This window comes from Anomaloglossus baeobatrachus, chromosome 4 (genome assembly GCF_048569485.1).
Source record: "Anomaloglossus baeobatrachus isolate aAnoBae1 chromosome 4, aAnoBae1.hap1, whole genome shotgun sequence".
In the NCBI taxonomy this organism is placed as follows: domain Eukaryota; kingdom Metazoa; phylum Chordata; class Amphibia; order Anura; family Aromobatidae; genus Anomaloglossus; species Anomaloglossus baeobatrachus.
The window spans coordinates 414,217,548-414,244,309 of record NC_134356.1 but is presented as its reverse complement, the minus strand read 5'-3'; the positions used below and the strand labels follow the sequence as shown (position 1 = coordinate 414,244,309).

General features: G+C 43.9%; 1 protein-coding gene across 1 annotated transcript in view; it reads right to left on the bottom strand.

Moving 5' to 3' along the window:
* The window catches only part of LOC142302455 (uncharacterized), a 593,189-nt gene that overhangs the window by 289,107 nt on the left and 277,320 nt on the right, over positions 1 to 26,762 (bottom strand). Inside the window, exons 61-67 of the mRNA XM_075343517.1 lie at positions 25,210 to 25,344; positions 20,764 to 20,865; positions 17,721 to 17,966; positions 14,934 to 15,194; positions 9,082 to 9,169; positions 8,465 to 8,583; positions 1,999 to 2,205 (exon numbers count right to left, since the gene is read on the bottom strand). Coding sequence (XP_075199632.1) covers positions 1,999 to 2,205; positions 8,465 to 8,583; positions 9,082 to 9,169; positions 14,934 to 15,194; positions 17,721 to 17,966; positions 20,764 to 20,865; positions 25,210 to 25,344 — 1,158 coding nt within the window. The remainder of the gene's footprint in view (positions 1 to 1,998; positions 2,206 to 8,464; positions 8,584 to 9,081; positions 9,170 to 14,933; positions 15,195 to 17,720; positions 17,967 to 20,763; positions 20,866 to 25,209; positions 25,345 to 26,762) is intronic.

Sequence of the window (26,762 nt, the reverse complement as noted above, 5' to 3'; positions counted from 1 at the left end):
GCTGCAGCGATGATACGATAACGACGCTTTTGCGCTCGTTCATCGTATCAAAAAGGTTTTACACGTTGCGATATCGAGTGCGACGCCGGATGTGCGTCACTTTCGATTTGACCCCATCGACATCGCACATGCAATATTGCAACGTGCAAAGCCGCCCTAATGGAAGTCCAACAGCCACTTTTAGGATGCCACTAAGTTTCCTCAGTGTTTGCTAGTATAATGGCTTAATAACAATGAGTTTGAGTGTGCAAAGGGCAGGAGGGTACAGTGGCAGGGTTGTGGGTCTGGGTAGAGGAAAGGAAGCCTATCCCTCCTAATGGGGAAATGCAGCGAGGAAATCCCTGACTTTAGCTACACAGACGCTGTCATCTTGTGTAGCTGTTAAAATCTGTTTTCATGGACCTGACTGTCACCTATGGCTCTGACTCTGCCGGTATTAGCCCTTACAAGGACTAATAGAAACTTCTATGCCTATTCTGTATAGCGCTGTGTATAGAGCATACACAGCAGTATCGGAGACAGGAGCTACGCCAGCGGTGACTGACACCAAGACGCAGAAGGCAGATAATGGCGTGCTGGAGGAAAATGTCCGTTTTTATAATGCAGGGACATGTGACATGGACATCCTATCACACATGACGTTGCTTCTCTGGCTAAAAGTCCACTTAGCTGTGTGTGTGTCTGGGATTGGCTGACATGCTGGCCCGCCCCACTACACTCGCGCGCTTAGGGAAGGAAGACAAGGAAAAAAAAAAAATGGCGATCGCCATTATCCATACAGCAGTGATCTGAATGCGCTGTTCCCGCACACTACACGCTGAAATTTCATAATAGTGTGAGTCACAGAGTGACTTACACTATTACAGCGGAAAGCCAGCTAGTAATTAGCTTGTCTTTTTGCTGCTAGAACCGTTCTCGAACGTATCTAGAACTATCGAGCTTTAGCAAAAAGCTCGAGTTCTAGTTCGATCTAGCCCCCAAAATCACTCGAGCCGCGAACTGGAGAACCTCGAACCGCGAACCGCGCTCAACTCTAGTGTGAACCCAGAGGCACATAGCTGAATAGCTCAGCAGAAGGGGTCGAGGAGGAGGTGGAGGATGGGGAAGATGAGGAGTTTACATTGCAGCTTCTCACACAGACATGAAGTGATGCAACCACGATAAGCACTGCATCCTTACCCACAACTCTGGCTGTGGCCAGCATCGGTCAAGGGTCTGCAGTTCACATGGGTGGCAAGAGTTGCATAGCCTGGGCCTTTTTTGAGACCGCAAAGGATGATACAACTTACATGATCTGTCAACTTTTTAAAAAAGGACTCATTAGAAGCAGAAATTCTAACATAAATTAACCGGCACATGCAGCATGCGTTATTCTGGGAATTTTACCATGCTAAAACGCAGCCTAGCGGGCCTTGGATATGTTCGTCGAACAGTTCTTCAAACACCATGAAAGTTGGCGAACCGAAACAAACCTTGAAAGGTTTACTCATCTTTACTATCGAAGTTACCTCAGGGTTCCCTGACTGGGCCTAGCACCGAGGCCACATCTTCTCAGACTTGAACTCTATTCTATATTGGCTCCTCTCAAGAAATCCCAACTGTCTTCTTTCCCGCATCTATCACTTCCCCTTTATCTATGCCTCTTCCATCCTACTGCTATCTCAGCCCAACCTTTGGTAACAGTCCCGCTCTACTGTACCTGGAACCTGAACCAACTAGCAGCATAATACACTAACATATACAATTGGTATAACACATAAAATACATGCCATAAACAGTACAGGAGAAAGTCCACCTTCTGCATAAAAGTACTGGACAACCTCTTTAAATATTCTAAAATTAATGCTCTTTATTGTGTCATTTTTCTACTTTTATGTTGCAGACAAATGTGCTGCAACAAATAAAAATACATAATTCTAGATGGGGATTTACAATACAATTTTAGGTGAATCCATTAGAAATTTTTTGAAGCAAGAAAATCTCTGTACGCATTCTTACCATATTCGCAGCTGAGGATATTACTTCGTCTTCAATAACTAGGCTTTCCTGTGTACTTTCCAGTTCGCTGTTCCTGTGGATATCCTGCTCTGAAAACCTCTCTAATAGTGAATAATTTGAACTTATTTCTTGATCATCAATAAAGTCTGTGGATATATTTACAATTTGACTATTTTTCTTTTTGTCTTTCTTGCCTTGCCTTGTTACCTAAAAAAAATAATTAAAAGAAACAGTTATTGCTTTGTTATATGAAGTAGTATCCTTTTAAACTAAGTATAAAACATAGTCATGAGTAGAGATGTGCGAACCCGCAGATTATAAAACAAAAAGTCCGGTTCGGGACAGGACTTGAACAAAGAACATCTGCCCAGATGCTGAACCCCATATAAGACTATGGGGATCCGAACATTGTGCTGTAAAATGGTGGTAGAAAGGGCAAGGAAAGCTGCAAGGGGGCAGGACCGTTATACTTACCAACTTTCTCCATGCCTGTAGTACTGTTCCTGGGTCCACTCATTAATTCTCATACATATTTACTGCTTTCCCTGCCCACATCAGTCCCAGTGTTTGTGATTGGTTGCAGTCAGAGTGCACCCCCACATTAAATGACAGTGTCTGTGATTGGTTGGAATCACACCTGCTTTCTGCATCCCTATAGTGGTGTAAAAATAAATAAAAGGCCTAGGGTCTCCATATATCGTGATACACAGCGCAGATAAAGGTGATGGCTACAGGCTGCATCCCCCTGCTCTGTGCTTATCATGGCTGCATATCAAAAGAAAAGAGAACATATATGGCTTTTTTGTTATTATTTATTATTATTATTATTATTATTAAATAAATAAATAATTTTAAAAAATGGCTTGTGGTCCCCCACTATTTTTGATACTCAACCAAGATAAAGCCAACTGCTGGGGCTGGTTTTCTCAGGCTGGGGAATCCCCCCCAGCCAAAAAATAGCAGCCTGTAGCCTCCTAGAGTTGTTGCATTTATTAAATGAGACAATTCTGGAGCTTTACCTGGCTCATCCCTGCCACTAAGCCCTAGATTACTATTGGGTATAAAAGACCCCCATGACTAATCCTGTAAGTGAAAAAAATAAAACAAATAAAAAAAATCCTTTATTTGAAATAAAATTTTAAAAAACCCTCTTTTTACAATTTATTAACCCCTCCAAACACCCAGGTCTGACGTAATCCACACGAGGTCCCACAATGATCCCAGCTCTGCTACATACTGAAGTCGCAGCGCGTTGGCACTTTAGAGAACCCAAATGCCTGCTGTGGCTTCAGGTAACCACTGATTCAGCCACAGGCTATGAGCTGTGACATCACTGACTTTACCTGTGGTTGCAGCTGGAAGTACCCACTGTACCACACCTGTGACCCCAAGTAAACTCACCTCAGGTGAACTCATTGAACTCAGTGATCTCACCTCAGGTGAACTGATTAAGTTCATTGAGACCTGCATCTCCTGGCAGAAAGCCACATTTTTTTTCTACACCAAATTCCTGCACCAATACTGCATCTCCTGGCAAAAAAAATGCATGAAAACGCGATGAGAGATGGCCGAACCCAAACAGAAACATGGACTTCCCTGAGAAATCCGTGTCTGGGGTCCGTGCATGGACACTAGGTGTCTGATACAGATCCTTTACAGTTCGATTTTGCCCATCTCTACTCATGACAAAATACTTTAGACTAATATCAGTTTTTGAAGTAAACACAGTACTAACTCATAACATTATGAAGATTGGCATTTAAAGCAGTTCTCTGATGAGGTTTTCCAAATAAACTACATAAACTTCATTATTACCAGTTCTCTAATGAGCCTTGTGTTCTTAAAAATCTATGTCAGAATTTCTCTTGTGAGCACTTTGAGTCTACTAACTGATCAAGTTCCAAAATCTGGAGTATTGATGAGCAAAAACAATATCGGTCCACCTATCCCCATTGACAGCTCTTTTTACTGTCCCTCTCTCCTGCTGCTATGGCACCCTAAGGGTATGTGCGCACGTTGCTTTTTACCTGCTTTTTTGCTGCTTTTTCTTCTGCGCTGTTTAATGCCAAAATGGATGTGTTCTTCTATTCAAGCAAAGTCTATGGGAATTTGGGTTTCTTGTTCACACTATGTAGTTCAAAATGCTGCCTTTTTGAGGCAGAACTTTGGTCAAAAACTCAGCTTTTCAAAGAAGCAACATGTCAATTGTTTTTGCCATTTGGGTTTTGCACTGCAAAGCTGAGTTTTTGACCAAAGTTCTGCCACAAAAAGGCAGCATTTTGAACAACATAGTGTGAACAAGAAACCCAAATTCCCATAGACTTTGCTTGAATAGAAGAACACATCCATTTTGGCATTAAACAGCGCAGAAGAAAAAGCAGCAAAAAAGCAGGTAAAAAGCAGGTAAAAAGCAACGTGCGCACATACCCTCAGGCCCTGTGCACACGCTGTGGTTTTTGCTGCTCATTGGCAGCGGTTTTGCTGCATGAATTGCTGCAGAAAATGTTCATAACCTTTCTGCAGTCATTCCCCAGCAAAATCTATGGTAAAAAAAAATGGTGCGCGCACACTGCGTTTTTTTTCCCCTGCAGGTTTTGCTGCAGAATTTCTGCAGCAAAAAGAATGAGCATGTCACTTCGTTTCTGCAGGTACCTGCGTTTTTTGCCATAGATAATGGTAAAAAACCGCAGGGACCAACCCGCAGAAAAAACGCGGCAAAACCACTGTAAACCATGGCAAAACAGCGGCAAAAACGCGGCAAACCGCGGTAAAAACGTGGATGCGGTATTCTGCCAGAGGGTGCGGATTTTTCTTAAGAAAAGTCAATTTTCTAGTGCGTACATAGCCTTACATTGCTCAGTACAAGCTGTGGCTTGATTGTAAGGCTATGTGGGCAAAGTGAGTTTAGCTGAACAATACACTAGAGTCATTAGATCTGACAGTTTCTAGCTTGGCTCCTAAAATGCTTATTTTAATCTGAGATTGTGAAACTTTAAAAAGTGTCATACAGACTATCTGATATAAATTTAATAATGTATCCTGTTTGTATTATAAAATCCAATGACAAGCAATAATGTATGATTGGAAGTGGCAGTAACTTATTTTTTAAATCTGTGACAGACTAAAAGGTCTTTAAATGGTGGATTTGCGAAGTGCTTGTGTAGCGCCCCACGGGGCAGGTGTTTTAACCTACTCATTGCCAGGCCGGGGTGCAGATTCTTCTGCGTCATCATGGAGTGGCCTGGCCTGGTTCCGTTGCCCCGAGGCACACAGGAAGGAGGATTGGAGGGTGGCAGTGAGGATGGAGGTAGTAGTCAGGGGTTAGGAAAGTCTATTAGGATTGTGACGCCATCTGTGGTACGTGGCTAGGGATGGGAGCCGCCGCTGCAAGGTCTCTCACCGGGGCAGATGTCGGGTGCAGCCGGGATGGTATCGCTCCCCACAGGCGGAGCAGGCCCCGGGAGGATGGCGGGGTCACAGCAGTCATCGGGAGTGCCGGAGCGCAGGGCGACGGCAATCAGAGTCAGAGTCAATAGGTGCGGGTTCCAGGTCTTTACTTAATGGTTTAACGCCGCACCCCGGGTACTGGTCTCTGCCGTGATGGAGCGCCGGTCGATCTCGGGTAAGTCAGAGGTTAGGTCCGGCATGGCAGTCTCTGTGGGTTTCTCCTTCTCTAAGATGCGCTGTGTCGATCCCCGTGGCATGAAGCACCTTGGGGACCCCCTTGGTTGTTTAAGTGTTCCAGCTCTGTCGCAGGTGAAATGGATCCTTGCCTTGGGACGACTGCTGAACTCAGTCCCAGATTCAGTGTATCACTGTGCCTCTAGCTATTTGGGTGGTGGACGGGAGACCTGAAATCTTTCCGTCCTGCAGATGTTGGAAGCGAACGTAAAGTAGAACTTGCCCTAGGACTCTCCACCCTGTAGTAGAGCCGGCCCTGTGGAAGCAGTTGCCTGCTTCTCCCCAGCGACCGCTGTTGAACTCCTCCATCCCACAAGATCTACCAGTACCGGACTCCTTCTCCTTTCGGTGTCTCCAGTCTGCCCCCGGTCTGGCCAGTTCTAGCAGGAGAAGCTCCCCAAGCAGCACTACCTCCTGCGACTGTGTTGTTGTGTATTCCCAGACGTTCTAAAATAATTCTCTCTTTGCTCCTGTATTTTAGCAGTGCTCCACCTGTTACGGGGGCTGTCGGATAATAAGGGAATGGAAGGCTATCCGACAGTCAGGGTCCACCGTGCAGAGCTCTGCTGCAGAGTATGGCAGAGGATAGGGGAAACCTGTACCACCAAAGCGGTACTGACACTGTTGCGTCACAGTGTCACCAAGACCAATAGCGGCATATACTGTTTAAGTCACAGCGACTACCTTATTAGAATAACATAGGAGTGGAAATGCAAAAAAGTGAGGAATACAACATAAAAGTGCATAGAAGTCTCACAGTCTGTGAGCGTGAAAGCACCTGTCTCAGTTAACAGTCACAGAGACTAGGTGTAGTGTGTGCAATATGGCACCTACCTATGCCCGCTCCACTTGTGGTGTAAGGATACGGACAGCAGCAAGGCTGCTAGCTTGAAACTCCTGCCTTTGACCGCTCCCCTAGTGTGCGAGGATACGGACCGCTGCAGGAGGCAGCGTAGTGGAGCGTTACCCTAGAAGGCAACGACCACCTAACCTACCTATGTCCGCTCCACTAAGGTGCGAGGACATGGACAACAGTACGGCTGAAAGGTACAGGAGTGCTACCCTACCGATAGCGCTCACCTCAGAGTAGAACCCCAAGGCCCAGTCAGACCATGTGCAGCAAGCACCTGCCTATGTCCGCTCCACTAAGGTGCGAGGATACGGACCACAGTTTAAGCTGCAAGGTACAAGAGCGTTACCCTACCGATAACGCTCACCTAGATAGAATAGGTGCCGCAAGGAACATGCACAGAGCGTCTACTCCTATGCAGGAACCAAGAGGACTGAGCGCCGGGTGGCGTGCGTCAGGGTCTTATATAGACTCTGTGCCTCATCCAAGATGGAGGACACCAGAGCCAATCCGCTGCCAGAATGACAGCAATGACGTCATGCTGGCCTATCACCGAGCAAAGCGTCACAAGCACATGACCTGCGACCAATCGGCATAGAAGGTGTCAGAGACATGTGACCACGTGTCACAAGCACATGACCAGCGGCCAATCAGCTTAGAAGGTGTCAGAGACATGTGACCTCGTGTCAGCGATGATGTCACCCGCACATGTGCAATGGCTCCAAGATAGGACTTAGTCTCCAGCGCTTGCACATGTGCAGTAGCAAGAAATCCAAACATAGTCTCCAGTGCTCGCACATGTGCAGTAGCAAGAAATCCAAACATAGTCTCCAGTGCCACAGCAACCGTAACACCCCCCTCCATCTGGATGTGTCACCAAGCTAGGGATTTTCCAGTTGTCATGGTGATCACCGCTGCTCTAATTAGTGAGAAGACACCTGCTGAATGTGTTATGCAAGGAAGTTGCTGACTCATTCTCTGACTGTGTGGGTTTAATGAGACATACCAAACACTAAAAGGTACCGTCACACATAACGAGATCGCTAGCGAGATCGCAGCTGAGTCACGGTTTCTGTGACGCAGTAGCGATCTTGTTATGTGTTACACCTACCAGCGATCAGGCCCCTGCTGTGAGATCTCTAGTCGTTGCAGAATGGTCCAGGCCATTTTCTTCAAAGGCGATGTCCTGCTGGGCAGGACACATCGCTATGTTTGACACTGTGTGACAGGGTCACAGTGACTGCTGAGATCGTTATACAGGTCGTTACTGCGACCTGTATTGTTCCTGCATCGCTGGTAAGATCTGACTGTGTGGCATCTCACCTGCGACCTCCCAGCGACTTACCAGCGATCCCTATCAGGTCGCATCATTTTCGGGATCGCTAGTAAGTCGTTGTGTGTGACTGGGCCTTAACCTCTCCATACCCAGGATGGATACTGCGCCTTAAATGAGTTGCAGAACCTTGTGGCGACCAGAAGCCTCAGGGGCGCCACACTTGTGTAAGGAAAGAACTCTGCAATATACTTAGAGTGGTTGTCCACTAATAGGACAACCCCTCCTGATTCCACATATTTCCCCAAAGGTAAAACAAAAAAGCCTATACTCACCTCGGTTCCAGTGGTGTCACGATTCGGGATGCTGGGGCTCTCGTAACGTTGTGCCCCTCCTCCAATCAGCACTGGTTTCTACTGCACCGCCCACTCGTTGTTGATTAACTCATATTTCCAAAGGCAGGGAGACAAAAGCCGGCGGTGATTGGACGAGGGTCTTGCGTGATGTCACAATGTCACGTGAGCCCTCGGATTGGTGCTGGTACGGGAAGTGAGTACAGTCTTTTTTATTTTACCTGGGGAAAACGTGGAATCAGGAGGGATTGTCCCAGTAGTGGAAAACCATTTAAATAAAAATCATCTGTGGAGGATTTTTAGTTCTACTGTGTACTGCTCACTGCCTAGGTTACTGATCATACTGACAACTGCTGCAGTCAGTCTGCCATGAGCAGACTGACTGTCCAAGAGTGCAACGCTTACAAGCTCTTTGTTGTAGGGCATAACTGTAAAAAAAAGAAATGCACATTATTTTTAAAGCTGAAAATGAGGTTGTTGGCTAACATTTTGATTAGAATGTATAAGCTCACTGCCACTGCACATGGTGAATCTCTGTAGTTGGCCATTATTCTATTAGGCATAGCACTGTTCAGCGTCCATCAATGAGGTGAAACTATGCAGGCAAGGGAGAGCCAAAGGTGCGCCACAGTATCTATGCAGACAAGTGTAGCCCCTCTGCTCTGGTTCATACCAACCCACTGACACAGCACAACTGTAGCAATAACCGCCATACAGCACAAAGTGAACCGATCTAAAAAAATTCCCCTTTCAAGTTGTCTCGGGCAACCAACCTAAAAACAGTGGGATCCTTCTTGCAGTATCTTGCTAATTTAAAACCACCTGAACTAAATGGGTGGAGTATTGTACCAAGAAAAACAACTAAAAGAAGGGTCTTTGCTATAGAGCTTGTAATCACTGCTCTAAATTTGGATAGCTCAACCCACCTTCAGTGTTCCTCTGTTGCTCTGATGTTGTAGAGACAAAACTGCCATCAAAGAGTGCACAGTTGGGCAGCACACCACTGCCACTGGTCTTGTTGAGGATAAAGAATTGAGTATCCAAAAATACTTAATTCAGCCATTTCATAGACTCAGTTATATAGTTCAGTAGATGTGAACTAACACACACATTTGTGAATGCTTTTGTTTCTTACTAACATGTATATATGTATATTGCATATTCAGTGTATTTTCCTTAGACTCAGTATATACTAGGATATATATATATATATATATGTATAGCTTGAAGATGGCTGCTATTTCCTGTTCTACACCCAAGACAGATGGACAAAAGAAATTCCTGGAGCCTGGACTGACCAATCCAAGGAGGATGTGTAGATCTCTCTACGTCATGAAGCCCTGCCCTGCGATACTTGATTGGACTAAAACTTTTGTTTACACCCCCTTACTGCTCGGTCTAGAGTTTCTTTCAAACAATAAAAAACACACTTGGTCAAGAGCCAGTCATGGAGATAGATGTAACTGACTTGCTGTCCAGTTATTTTTCATTCTCGTGTGCACACATGACATTTTTAATTAGAAACAGCAGCCGGATATCGAGAGATCCTTTGAGTCTCATCATCATCGTCATTCTGACCTTGACAGTTGGTGCGCCAAGTGTGGGGCCACCGAGAAGGGTGAGTCAGAGCTTCCATTTTCCGGACGTCTGGGGGCTGCTCCACAAGTATCCAGGTGTTGCTCGATATCGAGGACTTGATCACCCTCCGTTTCACAGTGAGCATCATATACATTGTGTGTGCTGTTTTATCTGTGGATCGAGAGACACCTGGCGAAAGGGGGTGGTCACTAGTCCGGAGAATGGTAGTGCACCGGAGACCTAACGGTGTGACTGTCACTCGCCGGTGAGCTAGGACCCAGCTTCTATAGGGGCTAAGTGTAGGTTTTAAAGTATCCGGCTGTCTGTATGGTTAATTAGGCTTGTGATTTCTCTGTTTGATTCTCGGAGAGTTAATTGTCTGTTATTGTTCACGGAGGGAGAGGAAAGGGAGGCTAGGGATGCAGCTGCTGTCTTTGTTCTGTGAAAAAGAAGGGGGGTCAGCCCCTCACTGGCTGCTTACACGGGACAGAGAGCGGGAGTTGTATTACGCGCTGTGCCTGCAGTCTCTTACACAAAGAAAGCAGGGGGGAAGTTAATCACCCACTGCCTGCAGTTTTTTTCTTCTTCACTGAGAGCGAAGAGGCAGACTGCGGGGGTCTGGTAGAGCACAGGGACATCCATGACAGTCTTTCTATTGAGAACAAAGAATGCTAGAGGGGGGAGCAGAAGCCCACAGAAGCAGCTACATCCTTACATTCTTACACTCAGAGGAAGCAAAAAGGGGGGGCCATATGTCCACCAGCTGCTTGAGACAGAGCGGAGATCAAATTGCACAGCTACGTCTCTGCTGTCTTTTATCTGAGAAGCAAGGGGGGGTTCAAGGAGTGAACAGGCAGAGACAAGACAGCGCAGCTCTTTGGAGTGAGGAGAGAAGAGGGGTCAGTGGGCTAATATACAGGAGATGGCGGCAGCCTTTGTATAGTAAAGCAAACAAAGTTGTAATGATTTGAAAGAAAGACAAGTGTTATTTTGGTTTGGATTAGAGAGAAATTAATGCGTTTTTCAGTCTTTTTAAATTGTTTGTTTTTGAACAGAAGTATGAGAACTAGCGATTCCCCTGTGTTGCGGATGACACAGCCACTGTTTGTTAGATATTAGATATTAAATATTAAATATTAAATATTAAATATTGAATATTGAATGCTGGATAGATAATAAACGAGGCGGGAAGGGTTCTGTTAACTTAAAGTGGATTTAGCGTATTCCCCTGCGGTTCAGGCTCATGTCACTGTCTGCGTGGCAGACGAGGCGGGAAAGGAACTCACTTTAGTTAAGTTAAGGGTGCTGGAGTTAGCGGATTCTCCTGCGTATTAGACGCGAGTCACTGTCAGCGCGTTACAAACGCGGACGAGGCGAGAAAGGACTCCGTTGGAACGGCCGGTCCAATTAAGCACTGTATACTCTGTTCAAAAGATAAATATGTTGTTTTTAGTAGAGCTGAGAACGCTGTCGCCCTAGTTACAAAAAAAACGAAAAAAAATATAAAAGATTGCAAAAAGTTGTGTCAAATCGTTGGACTACCACTAGATGGTGGGCTGCAATCCATGTATTGAAGTTCAGATTAATCTCCAGTGAGAGTATACTGGAGGACAAAGACCCTATTCACTGTGTGTTGCTGTTTGTAGAATCACTAAATGTTTTTCTCTAGCTGTGCCTCATTGTTCTTCTCTAGAAGTCATTATATCTGGTGCTAATCAAATCTCTCCTTTGTATGCTGGAATGCAAATTTACAGGCACTAAAAGTATCCCTGGTTTACTACGTAGTTACAGCCACTCCCAGTACACCCAGGGAGTCACAACATGGATGCTACACCCGGAAGTCAGGTGCCTGGAACTTCCTGTGGCAGCCGTCTTGCTACACCCACTGATGGCAGTACACCTCATAAGCCACACCCCTCGCAATGGCTTTTTGTTCAAAGCTCTCCACCCATCCCCGGTGGGAGGTGTTCTGTTGTATAAATGACTAACACATTTGAATAAGTATAAATTGTATATTTGTTTACTCAGCTATCCCATACATGCAAGTCAAAGATAAGTAAGTGAAATTTTTTACTGAATTGATAAAGTCAGAGATAAGAATGGAATGTGTCTTTCCCCAATAGTGATGTAAGTTTGGTTTAATCCTTAGAGTTCAGGATTTCCCATTTTTAGTTTGCTGTTTATACCTGAATAGGGAAAATTAGATTTCATGAAATATGCAAATTAGTTTGTGTTTTGTTTTTTTATGGCGATTTATTCGAACAATATATTTTTATTTTGTGACTATCACCTTCTCTGTTTTTATGATTATTTCTAAACAATTTATATATTTTTGCAGGTTAGTCGCCCAGTCACAGCTGTCATTTAATCATGTCTCAGTTATTTCTACTATGAAAGGTTTTTCCTTTCTTTATGGATACAGTGTTGTTTATCGTTAGGTTTTAAAATTTCCCAGTAATGTATATTGTTGTGAGATATACGTTATTTTCAGTGTTTGTTCATTTTAGGTTTTAGTATGTGGCTAATTTATTACCTGCTGTTTTATCTTTTCTTTTAGGGAATACCAGTATAAAAACGCTGAATTTTGCCATATTGGTAAATAAACAATTAAACAAGGGGGGAATAAGGTATTAATTATATTCTCCAGTTTCTTCAAGGGTGCAGTAGGCATATTAGATAGGTTTTGAAGCTGACCTTTTTCCCACAGGCTATGTTTATTAGATTACTATGAGGTATATCTGTTAACTGAAATGGGAAAGTCTTGTCTTATATGTTTATTTGTTTATTTGTTTGTTTATTTATTTAGTATTCTCAGTCATGTGAAGTATAGATGACCACTAACTGTATTATGATCAGAGATAAAGTTATAAGAATGATCTAATGTATATTTTTTAGTTTTTGTTTTTATAGATGAAACCAGATGGTGGTCGATTCGGCACTGGATATGCTGCTGTTTACACCACATGAGGTAGTCTAAATTCGACCACTCCCTCCAATCCTATTGATACAGGAGACAGTGATGCATTAATGCCTCTCTTGATGGGTAGAACAGGAGTGGGTAAGAGTCTTTAGAGGTGTATGTAGGTTGTAGATTTTTTCCTGTTGTCAAATGAATTAGGTATGCCGAAAAGAAAGTCTAGATCTGAGCTGATGGATTCAGATGGAGATCCTCGCACAGGTGCAGCTGACCAAGAAGCAGTGAACGGGCCTAGAGTTGAGAGTCTTTCACCAATACCAACCATGCCTTGGTGACACCGGTCACGTCAGTGACTTCTGTCACTCCTTGTGTTCTTAAATCCCTACAGGAACAAGTGATACAACAAGGAATGGAGTGTGACATGCAGGGAGCCAGCTGACTGAGGAAGGTCTGTGGACAAAGGGTGGTAAGCTTTCTCTGCCATGAGAGCTCTTCTTAATGATGGCCCAGGTAACATCTGTGAAAGACAATTGTCAGTGTGTGCTTTGGTGACACCAGGGTTCAGTACCCAGGTGGGCAGATTCACCCAGTCTTGTAAGACAAGTGCCTAGAACGAAGTGAGAAAAAACTGTAAAGAGTCCGTAGAAACACCCTGCACCTACTCTACCCATTCTTAGAGACTGCAAACTGATTATAGATGTATATCATGAGCACGTTGTATGCAAGTCTGTGCGTGTTGTGTAAATTTCTTTCCAGGTTTGGTCAGAGGCATTCCAGTGCAGAAAACGACATTATTGTTGAGAAGCACATGAAGGTGGTATGTAAAGAAAAATGTGTTTACATAAAGTGTATATTTTATAGAAAAGTGGAAACTAGTAAATCGTGTATAAAATGTATATGTTTTGTTTTCTTTTCGTAATAAACAGGTTTTTATGTAAGATGTTTTTGGTTTAGCACAGACATGTATATTTTTTATATAATTGACTGAATAGTATGATAATCAGGTGTATTCTCCAATTCCAGATCTTAAATTAGAGCTATTAGCATATGGTCTCCAGTCAGGAGACTGATTGATCCTAAAGGACAAGCGAGAAAGAGCTATGAGTCAACACTAGAGGAGCTGATCCAACCACAGAAACATCTATGGATCCACACCTCGCATTGTAGAAGGGTTGATCAACCAGAGCTGCACTGAGTGTTCTGCTCATACTTATCCTTTTCAGAAAACCCTGTACAGTCTTAGACCAGCATTGCCAGAAAAGTTAGAAGAGAGGACTTAGAGAACCTTGAGACATGGGAAAGTCCAACTACAAAGGGTGAGGACTCGCCTAGGAGTCCTTGGTCTCAAACCGGTGAAGAAAACCCCTTTCCCCTTTCCGCCCATGTTTCAACGTTCAGTTAGGCAGGTTTTTCAACAGATCTTTCTACCACACAGTACCCTTAGAATTTAGAAATGGCAGAAGTAAGTCTTTAGGGGGGACTGTTGAGGATAAAGAATTGAGTATCCAAAAATACTTAATTCAGCCATTTCATAGACTCAGTTATATAGTTCAGTAGATGTGAACTAACACACACATTTGTGAATGCTTTTGTTTCTTACTAACATGTATATATGTATATTGCATATTCAGTGTATTTTCCTTAGACTCAGTATATACTAGGATATATATATATATATATATATATATATATATATGTACAGCTTGAAGATGGCTGCTATTTCCTGTTCTACACCCAAGACAGATGGACAAAAGAAATTCCTGGAGCCTGGACTGACCAATCCAAGGAGGATGTGTAGATCTCTCTACGTCATGAAGCCCTGCCCTGCGATACTTGATTGGACTAAAACTTTTGTTTACACCCCCTTACTGCTCGGTGTAGAGTTTCTTTCAAACAATAAAAAACACACTTGGTCAAGAGCCAGTCATGGAGATAGATGTAACTGACTTGCTGTCCAGTTATTTTTCATTCTCGTGTGCACACATGACATTTTTAATTAGAAACAGCAGCCGGGTATCGAGAGATCCTTTGAGTCTCATCATCATCGTCATTCTGACCTTGACAGTCTGATCTGTCAATCAATTGGGAGTGCCCTCCCCCTCAGGAAGTAGGAAGCTAGAAAGCAGAGGAGCAATGAGCTCCTAAAACTAATTTTACACACTATATCCTAATTTCCTATTACAATGATCTTAAGACTGATATGTTCTCGGTCATTGACACAGACTAATAAAACACATTTATGAAGGATACAAGTTAAATAGTTTTTAGCTTCTTAGATATTACCTTCAAGGGAACTTTTGTCTGAGTCTCTATCATTATAACATGGTCAGAAGAAATCTCATGGATGATATCTTCCTCTTCCTCTTTCACGACATCTAGTATGTCCATCTCTGTTGCAGTTGATGTTGGGGTAGGGGTAGATTGTACAATACTCTTCATTTCCTGGTCATTTCCATTATTCTGCTCAGGCAGCAAGGTTCGCAGCCTTCCTTCAGTGATTGTTTTTTCCAAACGGCTCTTTTTCTTATTCTCTTTTCTAGACTCCTAAAAATATAATAAAATTGGATAAATGTCATTTTAACTGAATGTTTACTATTTAACTTTCTATCCTTATACAGAGTCAACAATGTATACAAATGTTCACTATTAACAACCCTTGTTGCTAATGATCTCAGAAACTCAACCAATGTAAGAGGAGGCCAACCAACTAATCAATATGTTTTTGTATTGTGGGAGGAAACTGAAGTATATGGAAATCCATAGAAAAAGAGAGAACATACACACTGCAGACTGAGGTTGTATTTGACTGAATCCAAGACACAGTAGTGCTAAAGTGCTAACCATTAGGCCACTCTTTTCCCCAATGCCTAAAGTCCACCATTCACTTTAGAAAGCTATTGGCCAAATTGTCATTTGAGTGATTTGAGTGATTGTTTAGCCGGCAGGCATCTCTGCTGATTCGCTCTGATCTCTATGAGAGAGCAACTATCAGGCATCTGTTTAGAGAATGATTGGCAGTCCGAAATCAGACATTCTAGATCAGGGTCGGGAATCTTTTTGGCTGAGAGCCGTAAACACCACATATTTTAAAATGTAATTCCGTTAGAGCCATACTCACCATGGGGGAGCGTCGGTGGTGGAGCAGCTCAGAAGGTCCCAGGAGGCAGGGTAGGTGATGCTGCAGACATGGAGGAGGGGGTGTTGTGGCTCAAGAGGGTCAGTGTGCAGAGGATCGGCGATACTGCTGCAGGCTAGTGTGGTGTCACGGCGGCGGGCGCCATTAATCTGCCGGCAGGCTGCTTTGAATCTCCCACAGTTGACAAGATCGACTTCAAGAAAATTGTCCGCAGCTCGTGCACAGATTGACGTAATGGACTTCAAGAAAATAGCCGCGGAGTCCTAACTGCACATACGCCGTCTCCGCGGCCATTTTCTTGAAGTCGATCTTGTCAACTGTGGGAGATTTAAACTAGCCCGCAGTTCCCCAGTTTGCCGCTCCACAAGCCAACAGTATCACCAACCCTGCGCCACCACTGCCGCCCTGGTGAGCCATATGCAGTTTGTAAGACGCACCCCCATTTTTACCCCAGTTTTGGGGAAAAAAGTGTGTCTTACAAACTGGAAAATACAGTATTTTTTTTTATTAAATATTTGTCTGCAAGCCAGATGCAGCTATCAAAAAACCACATCTGGCTCGCGAGCCATAGGTTTCCGACCCCTGTTCTAGATCCTTATCGGAGGACAACATAATTTATAAGGGCAGCATTCAGGGCCCGATACACGTAAAACTGTTTGCCAAACTCATCGATATTGGTGGTTTCAGCTGATGTAAGTCTAATGTGAATGAGGGCTTTAAAGCACTGAAGATTTGATAATGTGTTATCAGACATCCCCCATACTTTCTGATGCATGATGCAAAACAGTAAGGTTCTGCTTTGTTTAAAGCCCCTGTCATATTTAGCGACTTACCAGCGATCTCAAAAACGATGCGATCTGATAAGGATCGCTGGTAAGTCGCTGGGAGGTCGCTGGTGAGATGTCACACAGTGAAGGCTGCTTTACACGGTACGACCAATTGTGCAATTTCACAATCGATCATACCCGCCCCAGTCCTTTTTGCGTCACGGGCAAATCGCTGCCCGTGTCGCACAAAGTCAGTAACCCCCGTCACACATACTTACCTCTCGTGCAACCACGCTGTGGGCGGCGAACGTCCACTTCCTGGAGTGGGAGGGACGTTCGGCGTCACAGCGACGTCACACGGCCGCCGGCCAATGGAAGCGGAGGGGCGGAGATGAGTGGTACGTAAACATCCCGCCCACCTCCTTCCTTCACATAGCCGGCGGCGGCCGCGTGACGCAGGTGAGCTGCTGTTCATCGTTCCCGGGGTGTCACACGGAGCGACGTGTGCTACCCCGGAAACGATGAACAACTAAATTAAACGATATTATGGAACCTAGCGAGCAGTACATGACTCCAGCGATGCCGGATGTGCGTCACAAAAACCGTGACCCCGACGATCTATCGCACGATAGATTGTCTGGTGTAAAGCAGCCTTTAGACCTTACCAACGACTCAGTAACGATACAGGTCACAGTAGCGACCTGTATAACGATCTCTGCTGTCATTGGGAACCTGTCACTGTGTCAAATATAGCGATGCATCCTGCCCAGCAGGACATTGCCTTTGAAGAAAATGGCCCAGGACATTTAGCAACGACCGGTGACCTCACAGCAGGGGCCAGGTCGTTGCTGGATGTCACACATAACGAGATCACTAGCAAGATCGCTGTTGCGTCACAAACTCCGTGACTCAGCAGCGATGTCACTAGCGATGTCGCTTAGTGAGACGTAGCCTTTAGACCCTGTGTTCAATAGGAAAGGTAAGTTCCAGCGATCACCTTATTTCCATTTATCTATTATATCTATATTATACTCTTTATAACATCCCAATGTAGTAAATGCATCATACTGTTATCAGCCTTGTGTTTCCAATGTTTTAAAGAAGCCTCAAGGTCAATTTTGTTTTACAATTGTGTATAATATCAGAAAGAAACACAGGAAAGCTTACCTTGTCCTGTCTCCTATGTGGTCGCTCTGATTGCGCCGCAGTCTGGGTTATGATGAATGGACTATCTCCAGCTGCAGTAGTGCTTATCTGAGTAGGTAGTGCTAGATTTTCTTGTAAATTTATCTCAAAAGCATGCTCTTCTGCATTTTCCTCTTGCTCCTCCGTGACTACATTTGTAATAACACCAACAGGTTCGGGATCAGTTTTTTTCTTCTTCTTTTGCTCTTTTTTGCCATCATATGTCTCCTAAATGCAAAGAGAGTTTAAAGGGAATATGTCATCAGGTTTTGCTACTTCATGTGAGAGTAGCATAATACAGGAAAGGAGACCCTGAATCCAAAGATGCATCACTTAAGGGTGCTTTACACGAGACGAGCTATCGTGCGATGCATCGTCAGGGTTACGGTTTTCGTGACGCACATCCGGCATCGTTCACGACGTCGTCTCGTATGACACCTCCGAGCGACGCAGTATCGCTCACAAATCGTGAGTCGTGTACTTGTCGCTCAGTTTCAAAAAATTGTTTAATTAAAATGGTGCCGGTTGTTCATCGTACCCGGGGTAACACACATTGCTCCGTGTGACACCCCGGGAATGATGAACACAGCTTACCTACGTCCCGCGGCTCCTGGCGGCTATGCGGAAGGAAGGAGGTGGGTGGGATGTTTACGTCCCGCTCATCTCCGCCCCTGCGCTTCTATTGGGTGGCGGCTGTTTGACGTCGCTGTGATGCCGAACGTCCCTCCCCCTTCAGGAAGAGGATGTTTGCCGCCACAGCAACGTCGCTCAGCAGGTAAGTACGTGTGACGGGGGTTTCACGACTTTGTGCGACACGGGCAGCGATTTGCCCGTGACACACAAATGACAGGGGCGGGTACGATCGATCGTGAAATCGCACGATCAGTCGACTCATGTAAAGCAGGCATTAGTTTACTAGGTGCAGCAGTTCTAACATAATCAGAGATCTTACATGTAACACAGCTCAGAAAACTAACCCTGCCCACGCCTCTGATTCACAGCTGTCTGTGTACATTGTACAGTGACAGTAAACTGCTAATCACTACTGGGGGCGTGGTTATGTCTAGAAGTCACTGGTGAACTAGTCAGATAGTGATATTCTCTTGCTGATAAAACACTAATTGTGCTGAAACAACAGCACACAGCCTAATAAGCGATATATCCCTAAAATCAGTGTCTCAGCTCCTACCACACGTTGCCCAAAGATTACATAGCAAAATCCTCCTGATAGATTCACTTTATTACAAAAAATATTAATATGAATACTGAAGAATTGAAAATGTCAGTCATTTATGTTCAAACTGTTAATACAAAGCCAAAGTCAGGTAAATGTTTTAAGACGAAAAGATGAACCCACAAGCAACTTGCATTAAAACCCAGGGTTTCCAGCATGCACAAAAAGATTCCTAAAGCAGTTTTTTAGGAAATGTTTTTCCATTTCCTTTTGCTACATTGCTACATTAAATAATACTCTCAGCTTTAAATCTCATTCAGACATCAGTTATTTTTCTCACACACAAAAATCATTCCATGTCTCATAAGTGCTTTTTATCAGAATTTCACTGATGAAACTCGGACCATTTTTGCATATGAGAAAAACACTAATGTCTGATTAAGCCCTAAAAATGTGTCAAAGTGTAGATAGAGGAGCTTTCACGCATGGAGTTGGAGATGTCTGTATATAACACGTGACATACGCAATCAGACCAATGGGTATCTGACGCACTACCAAAAAACATCACAAAAAGGGGACACACTGGGGTCATGATACAATGGAGGTCCCTACCACTAGGGAGAGGGGTGAGGGGGAACCGCCTGCACTCACCTCAAGCTCAACCTGAGCTCCCTAGCATCCCTTTACAGGTTCTTTCAACCTGTCGGCAAGCAGGATACCTGGGTCCCTCAGCTAACCCTCCACTCACCCTGTCTAGTTAGTTGTCTGATGAGTACACTACACTCGCCATTGAATTAATAAACAGGAAGGAAAAGGAAAGCTAAATGGGGGGAATATACAGAAAGATGCAAAACATCAAACTCTACCACAGAGGACAGACACTAAAGTAGCAGGTGGATGGGTACAGGACTAAACCTCAGCAGTTCCTTCCACCAGGCTGGCCAAAGTAGAGATGATTCTAATAGCAGCAAGGTCTGCTGGAAAGGCTCCAGTATTTAACCTAATTGGGTGTGTGCCCAAAGCAACAACAGCTGACTTGCCCTGCTCAGAGCTGCTGGCAACAAAACTGAAATTAACTCATGAGACGCCAAAGGAAAGGAAACCTCGTTTAAATGAGCAGTTAAGAAGGAGAGTGGAGGCTCCAGTACTAAGAAACCTCGTTTAAATGAGGAGTCAAGATGCAGACTGGAGGCTTCAGTACTAAGGCTGTCACTAGTCTCAAAACAGCAGGGAGACGACCGTGACAGAAGCATTATGGAAAAATATTATATATAGTGATAATACCAAAAATGTACTTTATTATGACAACAATAAAAACAATTTTTGAACAGAAGTCAACAAAATATTTAAAAATAAGCACTCCATTACTATCTGAAGGCACTGAGAGGAATCTCTGCTATTTGGAAGGTGTGACAGCGAGAGCTGCACAAGGAATTTGATGAAAATCGATACCAAGATGAATGCAGCATCTTATCAGAAAATATTGGAGAATTAGTCTACTTTCCTACAATTTTGTGCAGCATTTCTGCACCTATTATGTAAATTAAGTTACTTGTGTCTTTTTCATTGAGTTTTTGAGTGTGTGTTTTCACATGTGTTTTTATCATGTTTTTGATACTACATTTCTGTCTCCTTTAGCTATGTCATTTTTTAAAAAATAAAACTACATTTCTATAGAGATCCTGTTTTTTTGGCCTTGGCAAAACTCTATTGATACAATCATGTTTAGAATACATGCATGTTTAGTGCATTTCTGCAGAAGACACTATTTTATTATATTAGACAAATAGACAAACCATTGCTACAGTATTTAATTTCTGACCAGTAGCACTTCGCTACTTTAGACGTTACCTGTGTTAGTGTCTCTCCACCTTCGACTGTGAATGTGTTCTCCAGACCTGAACTTATATGTAAATCCTCAGTTTCATTTGAAATTTCATGTTTTGAAGTACCCTGTAAAGTGACACAACAAATTCAAGATGAGATGGCAGTAGATTTTGAAATTGGTGGGCACACGTTGGATTTATATCCCCCACAATATACATGTAATACATTGCTTGTTGTTTTGGTTACAGATCCACTTTTTTGCTGATGTTATATTTCTCATAGTTCTTTTCTATGCAAATAACACAGTAAATCATTATACTATCAACTTTTATTAGCATTTATTACCCTTCCATATTAATAGTTATTTATCATGCTTAAATGGGTTGTTCAGGATTAAAAAAAAATGTCTGTCTTTAAAATGTAACAAGTGGTTTAATTTTTATTTTGTAAATCAGTAGTATACATAAAAGTAAGCAACGTTTAAATACGGTATATCATATCAGAGAAATCTACTTGATTCTCCTCCTAGACTGATCTTTCATTTAAAAAATATAAAAAATATGAAAAATCAAGGGTAAAGGCTATATTCAGTGAAGACCGTTTTTTGCTCTACTGAAATAAGAGATGGCAGTTGCTCCTAATAAGATTCTCTGTAGAAGAGAGGAGCTCTACCGTATTTTTCGGACTATAAGATGCACCGGACCATAAGACGCACCCCGGTTTTAGAGGAGGAAAATATGAAAATAAAATTTTAAGCAAAAAATGTGGTCATGACACACTGTTATGGGGCGAGGATCTGGTGCAGACACTGTTATGGGGGTAATGTCCCTAAATTCTCTACTAAGGTACCCCATCCTGGTACCCATCCTGGTAATGATTCTCCTGCCTTGTATATATACAGTACAGACCAAAAGTTTGGACACACCTTCTCATTCAATGAGTTTTCTTTATATTCAGGACTCTGAAAATTGTAGATTCACAGTGAAGGCATCAAAACTATGACTTAAAACATGTGGAATGAAATACATAAAAAAGTGTGAAACAACAGAAAATATGTCTTATATTCTAGGTTATTCAAAGTAGCCACCTTTTACTTTCATTACTACTTTGCACACTCTTGACATTCTCTTGATGAGCTTCAAGAGGTAATCACCGGAAATGGTTTTCCAACAGTCTTGAAGGCGTTCCCAGAGATGCTTAGCACTTGTTGGCCCTTTTGCCTTCACTCTGCAATCCAGCTCACCCCAAACCATCTCAATTGGGTTCCGGTCTGGTGACTGTGGAGACCAGGTCATCTGGTGTAGCACCCCATCACTCTCCTTCTTAGTCAAATAGCCCTTACATGGCATGGAGGTGTGTTTGGGGTCATTGTCCTAATGAAAAATAAATGATGGTCCAACTAAACACAAACTGGATGGAATAGCGTGCCGCTGCAAGATGCTGTGGTAGGCATGCTGGTTTTGTATGCCTTCAATTTTGAATAAATCCCCAACAGTGTCGCCAGCAAAGCACCCCAACACCATCACACCTCCTTCTCCATGCTTCACGGTGGGAACCAGCCATGTAGAGTCTATCCGTTCACCTTTTCTACAAAGACATGGTGGTTGGATCCAAATATCTCAAATTTGGACTCATCAGACCAAAGCACAGATTTTCACTTGTCTGATGTCCATTCCTAATGTTCTTTAGACTAAACAAGTCTCTTCTGCTTGTTGCCTGTCCTTAGCAGTGGTTTCCTAGCAGCTATTTTACCATGAAGGCCTGCTGCACAAAGTCTCCTCTTAACAGTTGTTCTAGAGATGAGAAGGTGTGTCCAAACTTTTGGTCTGTACTGTATGTCCCGCATCCTGGTATAGCCCTCATCCTGCTAAATACCGCCTTCCTGGTATAGCCCCCATCCTGCTACATAGCACCATCCTGGTATATGCGCTTATCCTGCTATATACCCCATCCTGCTATATGCCGCCATCCTGCTATATACCGCCATCCTGCTATATACCGCCATCCTGCTATATACCACCATCCTACTATATACTTCCATCCTGGTATATGCCCTCACCCTGGTATAGCCCTCATCCTGCTATATAACCCATCCTGCTATATACCCCCATCCATCCTGATAAATACCCCCATCCTGCTATATACCCCCATCCTGGTATATGGGCCTCATCCTGTGGCACACAAAAAAAAATAAATGTTTATACTCACCTTGCCTCGCTCCATGCAACATCGCTCCTCCTCCTGTCTGTGCCGGCAGAAGCGCCGCTGACCTCTGTGGAGCCGTCACCGTTGTCTGCAGCATCGCGATGTCCTCTTGTCTGCCTGTCAGCTAACCTATGTGGAGACTAGCGGTGCGCACAGCGATGACGTCATCGCTGTGCTCACCACTCGCTACACAGATCAGCTGGCCGGCAGACAGGAGGACATCGCGATGCTGCAGACAACGGTGACGGGTGAGTATACTTATTCACTGCACCCCGCACTGATAATGATGCGCGGGGAGCAGTGTATACAGCCGAACATGATCACTCCAGGCTGTAGTTGCCAGGGGTGATCACGTGAGCCAGCTGTTTACTATGCGCGCACCCCCCGCCCATCATCTCACCCACCTGTCAGCGCCGGCTTCAGCACTGAGGGATGATGGGCGTGCATATGAAATGAGTGGGCCCATGTGGTCACGGCAGGCGCTGCTACAGCCTGCTCGTGCCACCAATGACCCGCTCCACCACAGCACCCTCACTTCCCGCAGCCACATTCAGACTATAAGACACCCCCCCCCCCACTTTCCCCCAACATTTGGGGGAAAAGTGTGTCTTATAGTCCGAAAAATACGGTACCTCTAGCTCCATTTCCCACCTCCCCTCCTGCCATTTACATAGAATCTCTTGAGCAGCAACTGCCACCTCCTTTTTCAGTAGAGCAAAAATCTGTCTTCACTGAGTACAGATTTCACCCAAATATTGAGATTTTTGAAAAATAAATATCAGTCATGGCAAAGAAAGAAGCAGATTTCTCTGAAAAGATATATTAAAAAGTCTTTTATTTTTAAGTGTACTATTGATTTTTTTAAAAAAAGAATTAAAATCACGGCTACTCTTTTAGAAACAAAAAACAAACAAACAAAAAGCACACATGTATCCACAGGGTATATGTGACGCCCCTGGACTATCAGGTCATCATAGGGTACTGCACAAACTGCCCTTCCATGCAGTATTCTGCCTCCCTCTTGGTTCTGGGTCCCTAACTAAATGGTGTTGCAAATCAAATTCTAGAGACACCCTGCCCATACCCACCAGGCACACCAGTGGATGGCTAGAGTGGAATAGAGTCGCCCACCTGGGGGGTCAGCTAGGGGAGGTGAGGAGTGTAGTCACTTTAGAGTTGGAGTGAGAAAGTAGCCCTGGAGCTGTGAGGAGCTCAGAGGAAGTTGGGAGTGGTGACTCCTGAAGGAACCGTCTAGGTTGCAGATGGTGGTCTGGGCCTAGAGGAGTCGAACCCCCGGTCGAAGGGGATTGTGGCAAGGGGCCTGTAACTGTCGAGGAGGGCAGTCGGCAGCCTAGTACTGTCACCGGTCCGGGACCGAAGGCATAACGGGGTACACGGACAATAGGTCGGAGAGTAGCTTCAGGCAACCTGACAAATCACCTGAAAATGGAACCTTTATGATCTGTTCCCACCCGCTCCGGAATCGGGGCATTAGCACAACGAGGGGGTAGGACTTTCCAAATCCAAAACGGTCCAGAAAATCCCAAGCGTGAGCCCTGAGAGCAAGCTCCCATACTTAGCCATAGAAGGGAACAGGGCCCGGCTAGTTCCATGCTACCGAACTAACAAGTTGAAGTCAAACTAAGTGCCAGGAGGCAGGTCACGGATCACCAGGCAACACCATTGGGGTCGGTCAGGACCCGGATGAGCTCCCCTTGGCGGCAGCGGTACCCAGAGACTTGGTTTACCCGGTTGTCAGTGTCTGCTAATGAACTGAGTGAGTAAGAGAGTGACCCCTGCACTCCACGGCACCCCTCACCGAGTCCCGGGGCATCCCCCCTACCCGTGGAGGGTTACAACACCTTGTTGCCCCACTTCATCACCCCGGGTACTCCCAATGGCAGCGGCGGTACTCCCCAAATTACCATACGCCATGGGTGGCGTCACGAACTACATACCAATTCCCCTGTAAATATCCCCCTTATATTTGAGTGGCCGCACGACCCCTGGGTCCAGAGACCCTTGAGCCACAGTGAACCCGGATCCGAGCAGCTCGGTTGCTTCCACGGGGGCGGCACATATACATGGTATAGGTGCATTATTTTTGGAAGAAAGCAGCAATGATTCTCTGATCCTGGACAACCATTTTGATTCACATTTTTCATCAGTGGCTTGCCATATTTTTTCATAGTAACATTTTGCGCTTATATCTTTATTATTTTTTGCCTTATTTATGGATTGTTGATATAAATTTATTTAACTTACAAAATTGTCTCCTGTATATTTTAAATTCTGTTTCTTCTTAGCAGTCCGATCCTTCTTTGAGTTTGAAAAATGCTGAAAAAAATCTGTCACTCCATTTTGTACGAGATGATCAGTTAATTCCTTCAAGAGACTTAACTAAAATAGAATAATACATTGATTTAATTTGGTATGTAGAAGGAAGAACAGAAGGAAATGATATAACAGCAACATCTACTACATGTACTTGTGCTTATAAAGATTGCTTTAAACTGAACAAGTTTTGTCCAACTGGTGTCGCTTAGGACTCCCCTATACATATGAATACTTGGGTTGGTCAAGCATTTATAGAGGTTTTCCACTACTAATGTGATATCCTTTTATTTGTCCTAATTCTTTCTAACTAACACTTTCCTTAGAAACTTCTGCTACCTACCCTGCTTCTGTAGGCTTATTGCTCTGCGACACCTATATTCTTATGCTGATGTTCTGTCTTTGATCCTTTGGGTCTGGAGACGGAGACCAAAATAGGACAAACTGAGCAGCACACGTCAACAACTCTGTGCGTGACAGCAGTTCACACTTCACTTTCCTCTCAGTTTGCTTTACAGTGCTGTGCTTCATGTGACAAGCGCAGCGATATTTCAATCATTAGATGGTACAGGGTGATATATTTAATATTTATATAATTATCTAACGATCAGCACATCGCAGCGCTTGTCACATGAAAGCACCACACTGTAAAGCAGGCTGTGAGGAGAGTGAAGTGTGATCTGGGCAGCACGCCCAGACTGCTTTCACTCACAGAGAGGCAGCCCCATCTCCACCAGTGACGTGCCCTGCTTAGTTTGTCCAATACCGGTCTCTGAAAGCTCAAAGCCAGTACATCAACAGAGGAGTATAGGAGCTGCAGAGCGATGAGCTTACAGGAGCAGGGTAGGTAGCAGAGGTTTACAAGGAAAATGTTACTTTGGAAGAGTTAGGACAAATGAAAGGAGTTCATATTAGTAGTGGTAAACTCCTTTAAGTGTTTTCAATAGGGTGAGGGGAGAACATCGCAGCCAGACACCTATTGCAGCGGCTCAACTTGTTTGAATTCGACATGATTGGGCATCTGAATTCAAATTACTCAAAACTCATCCTCTGTTAGAGGGAAAATTAGGAACTCTCCATGCAATATTATCTAAAAGCAACATAATATCACTGGAAAGCCAAGATTACACATAAATGTCTAGATTATATATATTTGAGAAATTACTTTTATTATTATGCTCTTTCATTTTGTAGGCTTCCTCTGAGTTAAAGTGATTTTTTAAACGAATACAAAATAAATAAATTGTATGTAATTATAAATCAATTCTTAAATAAATGTAATAGTCAAATCCCATTTGCTTATGGAGGTAATCACTACATTAAAATGGCAGCTATCTTATTATATTGAGTAAAACTTGTCCTAGAATGTTAACAGGACAAATGACTGTCAGCCTATGCAGTAGGAAGTTCTGCTGCTGTGACCTGAAAATAGTTTGACATTAAGTGGTATATGGTTTCTTCAGGTCACAGCAGCAAAGATTCCT